This window comes from Puccinia triticina, chromosome 1A, assembly GCF_026914185.1.
Source record: "Puccinia triticina chromosome 1A, complete sequence".
NCBI classification, from domain to species: Eukaryota; Fungi; Basidiomycota; class Pucciniomycetes; order Pucciniales; family Pucciniaceae; genus Puccinia; species Puccinia triticina.
The window spans coordinates 480,507-493,518 of NC_070558.1; the positions used below are offsets into that span (position 1 = coordinate 480,507).

The 13,012-nt window shown below is 41.7% G+C and overlaps 2 protein-coding genes across 2 annotated transcripts; one reads left to right on the forward strand and one right to left on the reverse strand.

Moving 5' to 3' along the window:
* Positions 1-751: 751 nt before the first annotated feature.
* On the reverse strand, positions 752-1,640 carry PtA15_1A73 (uncharacterized protein; the record flags this gene model as incomplete). Its single annotated transcript, XM_053165798.1, has 3 exons — positions 752-910; positions 995-1,132; positions 1,209-1,640. 3 exons carry the CDS (start codon positions 1,638-1,640, stop codon positions 752-754), a joined length of 729 nt encoding a protein of 242 aa, XP_053016290.1.
* Positions 1,641-11,283: 9,643 nt separating this feature from the next.
* Positions 11,284-12,420, forward strand: PtA15_1A74 (uncharacterized protein; the record flags this gene model as incomplete). The annotated part of the gene is made up of 5 exons (XM_053165809.1): positions 11,284-11,311; positions 11,391-11,504; positions 11,585-11,678; positions 11,821-12,257; positions 12,326-12,420. The coding sequence occupies 5 exons, from the start codon at positions 11,284-11,286 to the stop codon at positions 12,418-12,420; spliced, it is 768 nt and encodes a 255-aa protein (XP_053016291.1).
* Positions 12,421-13,012: the final 592 nt, after the last annotated feature.

Here is a 13,012-nt window from a genome sequence, read left to right on the forward strand (position 1 = left end):
CTTTTGTTTGTTACTTTAGACAATAATCAAGACTAGGGATATTCTAAGAGGCTGTTGACCGTCTTTTGCCTCCCTGTAAAAGTGTTTCCTGTCAAAATTCACCGATTTGAGTCTTCCTTTGTTTCAAAGGATTCATGTAGACACATCCAGCAGTGTGGTTATTTGATTATTCTGCACTGGGAATTGGTGAGAGATAATTGATTTTATGTGAATAAGTTTCATTTGGATTCACTTGAAAATCTTGAATGCTATCTGATGAAATCACTTCAAAGTCATTTCTTTGATTTTCTTTCTCTGAAATTACCAAGATGTAGGAATATGTCAGGGAGCAAAGGTCACACAGAAACCTTTGCTGGACATGTTAAGGGATAAGTGTCATGTAAAATCCAGTATTAAACTCAAACTGTGTTATATACTGCAAAGGCAGTCACCTGTTGCACTTTCTCCAATCCAAAAAAACAATATGCTGGCCAGAGAATCACGACTTATGCCTCCCAAACTGCAAAGTACTGCACTTACTCCAAGGAACCTTTTGCACATTCTAACTATACTCTATCAAGGTTCGATAACATTACACAGGTATTTGGCATGAGGAGGAGCAAGAATTTACAAATCTCATATGGCTTGGATAAAGCATCATCATTTTTTATCAAAGAAACACATCAAACAATGTCTCAAAGATGGGAAGGAGGAAACTTTTGGGAAGTGGGAAAAGACAAAGAGGAAATAGGATGAAGTGTTGTATTTTCACTTAAATCTGTCCAAGGCTGAATGAAATGATCTCTTTTTTCCGTTCCTTCTCTTTGGTAACTTCACCAGTGCCCAATCGTCTACGTTTAACTGTTGAATTTTTTTGGGATTTGACCTGAGGAAATATCTGGTTGATATTGAGCGTCCTAAAACTTCGAGGCTGTTGACCTTCGCAAAAAATAAGTGTCAATTGTAACCCAGCACAAGAAGCAGGAGTGGGAAAGTGTGGCAGCTGATCACTTACTGTTGTTTCCACAATGTGAGCATCCTTATAGGATTCAATCCCAGCCTTACCACCAAACTTGATCCAGTCCCCACGTTGAAGCTGACACATTTTCCCCAAAAGTTCAGAGTCCCAGGCAAGAAGTCGGATCGAGGCCCCCTGCAATCAGTTTGCATGAGTTCTAAGTGAGTTCAAAATTCATATAACTATCACCTAGTTTCACCAGACAGCGTACCTTCTTTGGTAATGCGTCCTGAACAGTCACATAGCTTTGTTGACAAGCAGTCCAATTGTAATTAACCTTTACCACATATCCAGATCCCCAGACGCGAGCCTTGTGAAATTCCTCGACCAATTCAAAGCTTTGGCCTTGGTGTAACACCCACTTTCCTTCGCCAACCGTAACCTCGGGGTAACCACCAAAAGTACTAGCAGTAAGGTATCCAGTGAAAAAGATTTGGGTTTCAGGATTGTAAATGAAAGGAGGGGGATCTGGGCTGCATGACTTTAGAATGACATGGAATTTTGACAGTTCAGAATATGGGATATGTTGGACTATATCATTGGAACTGATCACAGTGGTGAGATGGATAGTATTATCTAAAGATCCATGAATCGATGTGATATCCACTAGAGAAATGTGCAGGTTTCCAGATATCTCAAACATTGTCGTAAATTTCTAATGTGGAGGTCTGGAGACAGATAACAGTACTGGAGGTATAGGGGGAGTTGATAATCATGAGGGGTTTGATCATCGGTGGACCATTCCTATTTAAGTTATTTTGGTGGGACCTCATGTTCCAAAACCCCACATACCACCACAATTTCTGCAACCAATAGCTGCTTCACCCCTTTCAACTCTTTAATCAAGGGGAGAAGATTTACAGAAGGGAGTCCCACCACATATCCAAATAAATTACCACAGGGATGTTTAGACTTTGGGGTTTCCAATCAATAAATATTTGTGGCACACGTCGAGATGTCTAAGGGACACCAGCAGAAATAAGAAAAGGGCTTCTGTTTAGTTTTTTGGGGATGTTTGGTTGTGCCGTACATAATGAATAACTATACGCAAAACCCCAAAAGCAATATGTAGGTGTTATGTATGCAGAAGCACAAAGGAAATGATCACCATGTGATGCAGCATTTTTTGTGAGGCTTTATGTTTGAGAAAATGATTCACAAATGAAGTGCTTACACCACATTGAACTACGATAGGCCTTTGTCCAAAATGAATTTGACCGGTATCTCCACTCCTGTATAATTTTTATGTAAACTATAAGGGCCAAACACATCAATTCACCACGTATTTCTGCCCAAAAAAATCAATTCCCTGCATATTTCTGCCTCAAAATGGAATAGCTAGGGCTTGTCACCAAAACGTATGCGCGTACGTTTTGGTGACAAGCCTTCTGTGCTGGAAGATTCAACCTCAGCCAGCACCCCCACCTCAAATAAAAACTGTCGAAGCACTATTTTTCATATGACAATAAAACGCCAGTTCACCATTTGATGTCAGTCCAATATATACATCTTATCCTTCCCTTCTCAAAGTGGAGGGGGTAAAGAAATGTAAATTGTTCACCCCTCTTGCTAGCCAGTTAACATGTATCACAGTTTTGAACTGCAGTTGGGTGATATCCCAACTGACACTCCCTGACAGCGTAATTCATCTGATCAATGCACAGTACCTGCATGCTTGTGTACCTGTATTCATATCCCAACTGTCTGAAATGAATTTTTTTAGGGATATACCTCCTTCAACATATTTTCACCCAATGTCTAATACCAGTTTTTCACAACGATTTTCAATGTTACACACAAGTACATCCCAAAAAAAGTGCCTGGTAATTTAATGCTGGCATATTCCAGGGGAGATCCCCCCCAAAATCTATGATGTTGTCACAGAATGGTTAAGTCAGAAGCCTATGAAAACGTAGCATACTTGTCTTTTCATGTTTAGTTTATTTGATCAAACAAACTACACTAACAGTGACCTGACTTCAATGTATCCAAACCTGATTGTGCCAGCTCCTCAAATCTTCCTCTTGTGATTTGAAACCTCCTCAACAATATCTAATTCACAGTTGCATTGAAGCAATCATCTCCAAACAGATTGGAAAATCAGAACCAAGAGCTGAAGGCATTGATTTGTATTCGATTCCAGGATAGCATCTCATACTTCCTCCGCAAAAGATTTTAAGGGGGGGGCCTATTCCATTTATAGACTCATAAATCCATATCATGTATAGGTATTGGATTGTTTTTTGCCACACAATTTTCAGCTCATCTCAAACTTGATAAAAGTCCACTGCACCAACACCGCAAAAGCCACACCAAAAGGGTATCATCAGCTTTCCCATCAAGAAAATGACACTTGAATTTCTCTGTTTCACTAGCACCGTGCATCAATTTCACGTTGATTGTTTGCATTGTGTTACTTCATTTCAGTTGTATGTGAAAGATCATGTTATTCTTATGCAAACCAAAAGTAGTGATTTAGATTTAGATTTATATTTTTATTCTCTCCTGGAAGGTTTTTTCAAAAACATCTCAACTCATCCAAAAGTCATGTGATTATGTTAATGTCCCTTTTCCTCATGACTATGAGGCTTCTCATCAGGTTGAAGTGTTGGATTTGATTAACAGTTGAACTATGTGGAACATGTCTTCTGCTTTAATACTGATCAAAAGCACAGCAAAATTGTCTTCACGCAATGCAAATTTTCATGTGTATGCTTCAGAAACTAGCATCCTGCAAATCATAGACCCACTGATCTTGTCTAATCCTATATATGTATACTACATAATTCCTCACTCACGAAGCACCCCACTTTGCAGGCTGGTACAGTTTTGAGTACCCTGTAATTATTGAGTACCATGGAATTCCTGTCATCTCTCTTAAGTATTTGCAACAATTCAAGTTTTTGATTAAAATTGCATAAATTTCAAATGTTTGTTGGAAATAGGCAAACACTTCTTTGCTGGCCAACATCTTCGCTCATGCAGAGTATTCACGGCATCACACATCTCATTATTCTCTTTGAAATGAAACAGCCACTGCCCGCTTTAACTTGAAAATCTGTGCATCTGTCCAGCTTTCCATTTCATAGAGACCTTTTTCACCTTTTGCACATGTGTAACTTGAGTTTTTCGATTTGTTCTAATCTAGTATCTTGGCAAAAGTATTCTCCTTATTTTGTCTCTCATATTGAAGCATGTATGGATTACCCTTTTGATGGTAATTGTCAGGTTGGTTTCAACACCACGGAAGCCTAAGTGTGAATTTGCAGTGCCCAATGTGGGTTCTGCAGTTGAAATGTGCAGAATTGCTGTGCGAGTTGGTACATTAATCCTGAATTTATTTGCTTTCCTGCTGAAGCAAGCCAAATTGCACAGTGGGTGCCTCGAACTCAGGATTCCCAGATGGCTTAACTCAAGCCCCCTCCACGTTGCAGCAAACGCGATTTGCAGGAACTCGAGTTCGCTGGAACTCAGAAATCCTGACTGGTCTCTTCATGTGTCAGTATTAACACTTCCAAAAACTCATCTGCACTTCTAAAACAACCATCACTCTGCCTTGCTCCAATCAATCAACCTTCTTGACCGGTAGCTCATCTCCCTCGCTGCAGAGCAACAAACAAGCAAACGATTCAACCGATCAAACGAACAAACTACTGAACAATCAAACAAACAAACAATCAAACGATCAAACGATCAAACGAACAAACGATTAATCGCGCGCACGATTGCTTGCGCGTACAACTTATCTTTCAAGCAACCGCAGGTAAACAGCTCCTCCTGACTCGGAAACTGTGTATGTATAACATTCTTCATTCCATTCCGAACTTTAGAATCTTCGCTTCCTCCCCATTAATTGATCAATTAATTAATCCTCCAACTGACCATGATGCTTTGTCTCTTTCAGGGCCAATCGTTCTCATCTCACCCCCTTGTATGTACTCCTTCCACTCTGAGCATTCATTGTTGCTAACACAAAAACCTTCCCTTGCTTCAATATGTATCATTTTGAACAATGTCCTTGATCAGGCTCTGACAGCGTCATCACTAGGACCCGGCTTTCTTTTTTGGCTTCAAGAGTGTGAAAACAAACGATCGTTCAACATACCTACATACAAGGAAGTGAGTTGAAGCATTGGCTTGCCTTCCTTTCAATAGATCAATCGATCGATCAATCGATCAAATGACATAATGATGAATAAATCACCGTTTGCTACAGGACGCTAACATATGTATGATTCTTCTAACCTTACGCTATTGTCACATAGCTTTCATTGAAAGACAAAACACGCTTCATTCCGCAATGCAGAACCAACATAAAACCGTGCCTCCGCAGCTCAACACCCGGGATCCTAGTGTCAACGTTAGCGGACCCAACAAGCGATCTGCAGACCATGGAGATGAAGAGTAAGCAATATTTTCCTTCCTCCTTGATCACATTATTGCTGGTTTATGAGCAGGTGGTCAATGCTGTTGGCCTGAGCATCCATTCAGGCCCGGTTGACCACTGTGTATGCTCAGTCTATTGGAGGAGGGTTGCTGCAGGATTGGTGCTGTTGGACTGAGCATCTATTCAGACCCGGCCCTTTCCCGCAAATATTTTTTCTCTGTATACCTATGTCTTTCTCAAGATGCCAAGGCTTGACTAACTTGTATCAAAACAGGAACTCATCCCGCAAAAGGGTGCGCCTGGGGAAAAACGTTAAGCAATGGGCGTTGAAGAAAGCAATTGCTGTTTCCCCGTTTCAAGCATCCGCCTCCACTAGTGAGACTCCAGAACAAGTCAATAACGAAAAAATTCCTCCTCCTGATCCCAACAACAACGATAACGACAACAACGACAACAACGACAACAACACTACCAAACACATCTACTTCTACCTTGTGCCCCCTAGCCGCCAGGAAGACCTCCAACCCTCAGAACCAATCACCAGCAATGAAACGCTACAACAGTATCATCACTTCACTCACGGAACGTGCATTGCCTCGCCTCGCGGTCAGCCGGCATTCTGCAAGGTCAAATATGTCCCTTTTGATTCAATGTCTCCAGAAGAGATTCAAGGTTGGGAGAAACTAGTCTGTCACTTCTTTGACAGGATGCATTATGTTGAGCGGGTGAAAAACAACGGGCCTCAAATGGAAGGATGGATGTGTGCTGATGGATGGCGTAAGGGATGTAAGAAAGAGTCGTTTGGACGTTATTGCTCTGTTGGTAAACTCCGCAAGATGATGATCCTGGCCAAGTACAATCCTAAAGATGAGGCAACCTCAATCAAAGAAGCAGGTGATTTCATCTCACTCCAGCTCCAACACCTTGCCCCTGGCGTCTTTGAATCGTACCGCAAAACCCTCATTGAGAACAACTTGCCATCCATGTCTCACATGGAGTATCCTATGCCTTACGATGCTCTCGACTTCGCCTCTTTTCTCACCTTCACCATGTACAACTTCCACAACGGACCCCACGTTGACACCGATGCCAACCATTGGACTCTTGTTTGCTGGATTCCCATCTTCAACCCAAGGACCGCCTCAGAAGACGACCCAATTTTGGCTGATGAAGGGTTTGATATGGTAGGAGGTCAATTCACATTTAGGAATTTTCAGCTTTGCTTGGACTTGCACCATGTTTTGGGTGTTACTCTCTGTGTTTTCAGGTCCAGGGATCACATACACCAGACTCTTCCTGGAGCTTCTCCATCAGACAAGTACACTCGTATAGGTTTCTCTTGTCAAATGTCTGAAGCTATGTCTAATGCTGTAGTTGCTTACATTAATTGCACCGCTCCCTCCCTTGAAGTGGCCGGCCAACAAAAACAAATAGAAAATGCTCAGAAGAAGTTGTAGTCTGCTCATATTTTCTGACTGCTTAATTCTCCTTTCTTTAATTTTATCTCTTTGCTTGCCTTTTTACGTCTTCAAATTAAATTTTACTTGAGCTTCTTGTTCCCCAAATTTTTGATTTGATATCTAGCTTTCCAGACAAAACTTACACATGCCTTTGCTCATTTTATTTTGACACATTTCAAAGTAAGTCCAAATGTGAGGTTACCAGAACTGTTTAACAGTCTAAAATGGACTTTAATCTACCAATTGGATTCAATACTGAAAAGTTATTTGTCTCCAAACAAAAACATATTTACAGACAAACCAATCTTTTGCATCTAATCTTCAGAAGAAACTTCAAATAACCCTTTCAATCTTCCAAAAAATTGAAATGGGAATCATGAGACACTCACTCTGGTCCATCACTTGCTCTAACTTCCATTTGAAAGCAGAGGTTATATTTGCAAATCAAATGGATGTGGTAGCTCTTACGGAGGCAGATTTGCAGCCAATGTTGTCTAAAATCCCTGCATGCCTTATTGGGGGGCATGAAAGATTTCATTTTCATGAGGTCAAACATGAGAAGGAATTATATTGTTGATAAGAAATGTGCCTTAAAACCATTACACCCAAATTCCAATTCACAGATAATAGATATGCAGAGAATTTGATTTGTGAGAGGAGGTGCCCACCCAGAGTATCTTGGCTTGATAATTCCTTCCTATGGAAAGCAAATAAATTCCTCACATTGAACGAGTCTAACTCTATCAGTCTTTATCTCCACTTGAGGGTGTGTGGATATCAAAATCTAATTTGAGTCTTACTTGCAAAAAGAGACTCCTCAAGTTCCACAATAATTTCCTCCTGGTTGCACCTGAATGTAAACTATGTTCCAAACCATACCTGAAGATGAATTGGAATATAATCTATATTACCTCAATCCTTGCAAATTTCTCTCATTGAAATTTTTGAATTCAAGAACTCACATCTTGTAAGACATGTACAAAGGGATAGGGCTTTAATTTGGATTGGTATTGTTGATGTGATCTTAAAGTGAATCAAACCAATCCAGTTGAAACAATTGTGATCATATCTAAAAATAGGTCTTTTTTTGCATCTAATAAATCATTTCTCATCACTGAACTATAATCTATTTCGTATAATATTTCTGCATATGCTGTAGGTTTGGGGCTGAAGATAGTGTTGCAATGAACATTGGGAAAGTCCAAAATATACACATAACATTATTCCCAACTGTTCTTGCAATACAAGTTTTCCATGATAAGTAGGATATGACATCCGTTTGACGTTGACAACACATGAGGATGATGAATGATTTATATATCAACCCAAGTTACACATAACATCATACTGAGAACCAAATGCCTTACAACCAACTCCATACCTACTTCCTAGAAGTTACGGAAGGTTCACTCAAAAAAGTTACATAAAAGCACTTGCATGCAAGTGCCATGGAAACATCCCTGGTGCAGGGAACACTTGATATTTATTGTCAGCTGCCAGCTAGCTCAGTAGTAGTAGCAACTGACAGACCCGCTCAAGAGAGCAGGCAAAGAAGCCCCGCGACAGGAAGTACCTGCGCGCAGCCAAGCAGCCATTGACAGAAGACCACAAGTCAGCTAAAGAACCTGTCACGGATTGTCAGATCTGCAAGTATAAGTGAGGAGAAGAACTCCTACTTGGAGTCCTTTCTCAGATTAGATTATACCAAGCCTGCTACTTTGTAGTCTTTGACACTCCTCAAACACTTTGATTGGGGCCTTTAATCAATCTCTTTCCCTTTCTTTCTTTCAACCTTTGACCCTGCGCCTCAACCTTGCCAATACAAGGTAAGCTTGAGTCTCAGGTTTGCTTTCCCTTTCTATCCAACTCGTAGGAGTGCCTCTAGCCTCTGGTTGACCGGAGTTGACAGCCCCTCCCATAGGAGGTGTGATTTTATCATCCTGCATAGGTGGTCAAGTAGAGCTCCGACTAGCATGTTGTGATAGCTAGAATCACCTTAGTTTATTCAGAGGATCTTCACTTGAGAGACACACCCTGACATTTATGATGGCTATAGACTGATGGGGATATGTATGCTCATATCTGTCATGGGCCTTAGGGGGGCTCCAGTATGTATCTATCTTGTCACGGACTGCATACTAATGGTTTGAGAGGCTGAGATCCAGACAGCTTCCTTGCCCAACAAGGTAAAATTGTTGGTAGAATTTATCTTGTGGCCTAAAATAAGTGAATATATATATTAAATAATAAAATTTGATATCTCACATTTTGTATACCACAACACCAAGATCAATGTAGCAAGTGTGGGCCTGTGGCACCATCAACCCCAAAACACCCAGCACAAGACCCTAACAAAATGGGATTCTCTGCTTTCAATGGCCAACCATCCAACACCAAGAAGGACCATATGATGTGGGAGGGCCTCTGCTTCTGATATGGAGCCCAAGGTCATTAAGCCCAAGAGTGCCCAACAAAGCGGTGCGGGTGAACCAACCAGGATTGACACAATCAAGGAGAAAATCTGACAACTTGAGGATTGATTGGCAGCGGAGAACAGAGGAGGAACAGCGGACAAAGTTCAAAAGGGAAGCACTACAAGAAAAACTCTAGAAACTGCTTGCAGTTGAGATGCAGCAAGCTTCAACCAAGCTTCAGCTCAAGCTGGAGTCAAGCACACAAATTCTGTGCTGGTGCACCTTGAGTGTGTACCTTGTTCAGCATCTCAATGTTGAACATGCTGTAGTGCTCATGTAGTAGGCTGAGGCAAATGAGCACCCCTGAGCACCCTTTTATTTAATTTTATTAAACAATCCATGCACCATTGGAAGACTTCCCGTAGGATCTACGCCCCCCGTACAGACTAAAATTTCACAGATCTAAACCTTACTTGCTGGTGAAAAGTGATTGAGATCAAGTTCTCACCAGCCAGTAAGGTTTAACCTGGCCTGACAGATCTGAATTTTTAGCCCACAGGAAGTCATCCATTGAATCCAGCCAGAATAGCATAAACAGGGTATGTACACATGAAAGGGATATGTACAGATGAAAGAAATATGTACACATGAAAGGGGAATGTGAGGAGGTGTATTAACACATAAAAGGGATATGTACACATGATGAAAGGGGTATGTGTGCATGAAAGGGGTATTTATGTATGAAAGGGGTATGTGCAGTAAGGGGTTTTTGCACACATGAAAGGGGTATGTACAACTGAATGATAAAAGGGAATTGAAAGGGATCTAAAAAACTCAAAGGGGACATGTAAACATGAAAGGGTCATGAACACATGATGAAAGGGGTATGTACACATTTTGAAAGGGATACATGCACATCAAAGGGATATACACACATGAAAGGGGTATGTGTACATAAAGGGCTATGTACACATTATGAATGGGGTGAATGCATACAAAAGGGATATATGCACATGAAAGGGGTATGTGCACATGAAAGGGGTATGTGCACATGAAAGGGGAATTTGAACTTGAAAGGGGGATTTGCACAGGTATCAACTCCTGTACTTAGTTTTTTGTACCTTAGACTCACTCTTGCATAAATTAGACAATGTGCATGGAATCAACCAGTGCTTGATTCTTGCATGAGGCACAGCTTGCCTTGAGATCTTGCATCTCAACTGCAAGCAGTTTCTAGAGTTTTTCTTGCAGTGAAGGGTGGACTTGTTGAGTCTTCAAAAAAATGGAGGCAGTCAGGAATGAAGGCTGTGCCTTTCCTGAGTGCAGTGGAGTTGTCTGGCCAGAAGATTTCCAATTTTGTGCGTTCAAAAATCCCTGGAATACCACTTCAGAGGAAGTGGATGGGACCAGTAATTATGAGTGGTAGTGGGACAAAAAAATATTTATGGTGTTCAAGTTGGTTTGCATAATTTTATGCATGCATAAATCATAAAATCATAAAATCTTTTTTGCAGGGGATATGACTGTCTGATTATGTGATACAAAATTTCCTCACCAAAATATTTTTATGATTTTATGATTTATGCATGCATAAAATTATGCAAACCAACTTTGAACACCATAATTGAATCAAAGCTAAGATACATAGCAGGCTATGCAGGTCTGTCTACTCAGATTTTTTCAAGCCACACACTACATTTGTAAAAACATTTTGAGGTGAAAACATTTAGCTGTTTTTTATGAAAATCCCATTTCTGTAGGGCCAATAGTGTGACGAGGTAAGCCTCTCCTTCGGTCCTCGGAGACGCTTCCCTCTCGTCAACAGGTGACGTCACTGGTTTCAGCAGGTTTCAGCCCCTTGGGGAAGCCTTGATGAGTGAAACCCTTGTGAAAGAAGATAGGATGGACTGGCTAGGGAAGTATCGGATGCATGACATCTCCCGTGTGTACTCCGACACTCGACAGTCTTCGATCGCAGCCATCAGATCTTAATTCCACCAGTTTACCAAAAATCAATCCAGCAACATGGCACCTAGAAAGTTTTTCGTTGGTGGTTAGTGCAGCCTTAGTATCATCTTCTCATAGCGTTCAGAATGTCTCACCGTTTGCTAATACAGTGGATTGATCTATAGGAAACTTCAAGATGAACGGGACTCTAGAGTCACTTCAACAGCTTGTCAAAAGCTTCAACGATGCCGATCTGGACCCCAACGCAGAGGTCGTCATCGCCCCACCGGCGCTCTACCGTAAGTATCTCATATCCATGCATTCTCTGGTCGACTAGTTCTCCTTATCTCTCTGACTGATGACGATGCTTGTTATCTAGTGATGCCTGTAAGAGACACCGCCAAAAAGAACATCCAAGTCGCCGCTCAGAATGGATATCTCGAAAAATCTGGAGCCTTTACCGGTGAGATCTCGTGAGTCCAAGCCCATTGCTCTTCTCTTGTCATATGCTCTCTCAGGAGCTAGATCAATCCCATTGCTTATTGCTGGTGTCCTTTAACCCTGGTGGCTTGAAATACGGTGTATATTTTTGTTCCTCCGCCCAAAAAAACATAGGTTCACTCAGCTTATTGATGCCAAGATTCCATGGGTGATCCTGGGCCATTCCGAGCGTCGAAGCTTGTTCCACGAAGACTCTGAATTTGTTGGCGCGAAGACGGGAGCGGCGTTGGCTGCGAATCTGTCGGTGATTGCATGCATCGGAGAAAGCTTGTCCGAGCGTGAGGCAGACAAGACCCTCGCGGTGGTCGAGAGTCAGCTTGAAGGGATCAAGAACGGGCTCGCCAAACACGGCCAATCCTGGGACCGAGTCGTGGTTGCCTACGAGCCCGTCTGGGCTATTGGGACCGGCAAAGTAGCTACTCCTCAACAAGCTCAAGAGGTTCACAAAGCTATCCGAGAATGGTTTAAGAAAAACGTGGATGCCAAGACCTCGGAATCTATCCGTATCATCTATGGTGGAAGTGTCAACGGCAAAAACTGCGAGGAACTAGGTATGTAACTGCTCACGGCGACTTATAAAACTGCTGTCATAATCTGATATTAAGTTTCTTTCCAATAGCCCGTGAGGTCGACATTGACGGCTTCTTGGTCGGTGGAGCTTCCCTGAAGCCCGAGTTCGTTCAAATCATCAACTCCGGAAAATCCAAATTATAGGTCTTGAGTTTGAATGAACATAAACTCTCCACTACTAGAGAAAAAAAATCCCAATCAATTCAAATGTTTATGTATACTGACCACAAGTCAATCAGATGAAAACTGGACTTGGGTACATATCTGTGTTAAAATCTTGCGTTGTGTATCTTCCGTTCTGAAGTCAACACCTTCCACCAAAAACAAGTAAGAGTGTGAGAAGTAGGCTGCGTTCAAAATCCCAAAGTTGACATCTCATAGAAGGAGCATCACATGCAAAGCTATAACTTCCAAGCCTTCCTGCGGCATTTACACCAACCATGCACGTGCATAGTTCACAGATCAACTCCTGATAAGGTTTTGGGGTTGAATAGATTGAGGCATATTGTAAGGACTTGAGATGTCCTTCACTGAGAATGTCGAAGATGTGGCACAGGGAACGGGCTGGAGAGCCTAGAGTGGTTCTAGGACCAAACACAGGGGGGTTTGATTACTGGCTCAGAGAGAAAGGGACTCATTTCTCTCTGACAAGCATGAGAGAGAGAAGAAAGACAAGAGAAAAAAAGTGAAAGGGCTTACCTGGCTCGGAGAGAAAGGGAATCAGTTCTCTGCTGAG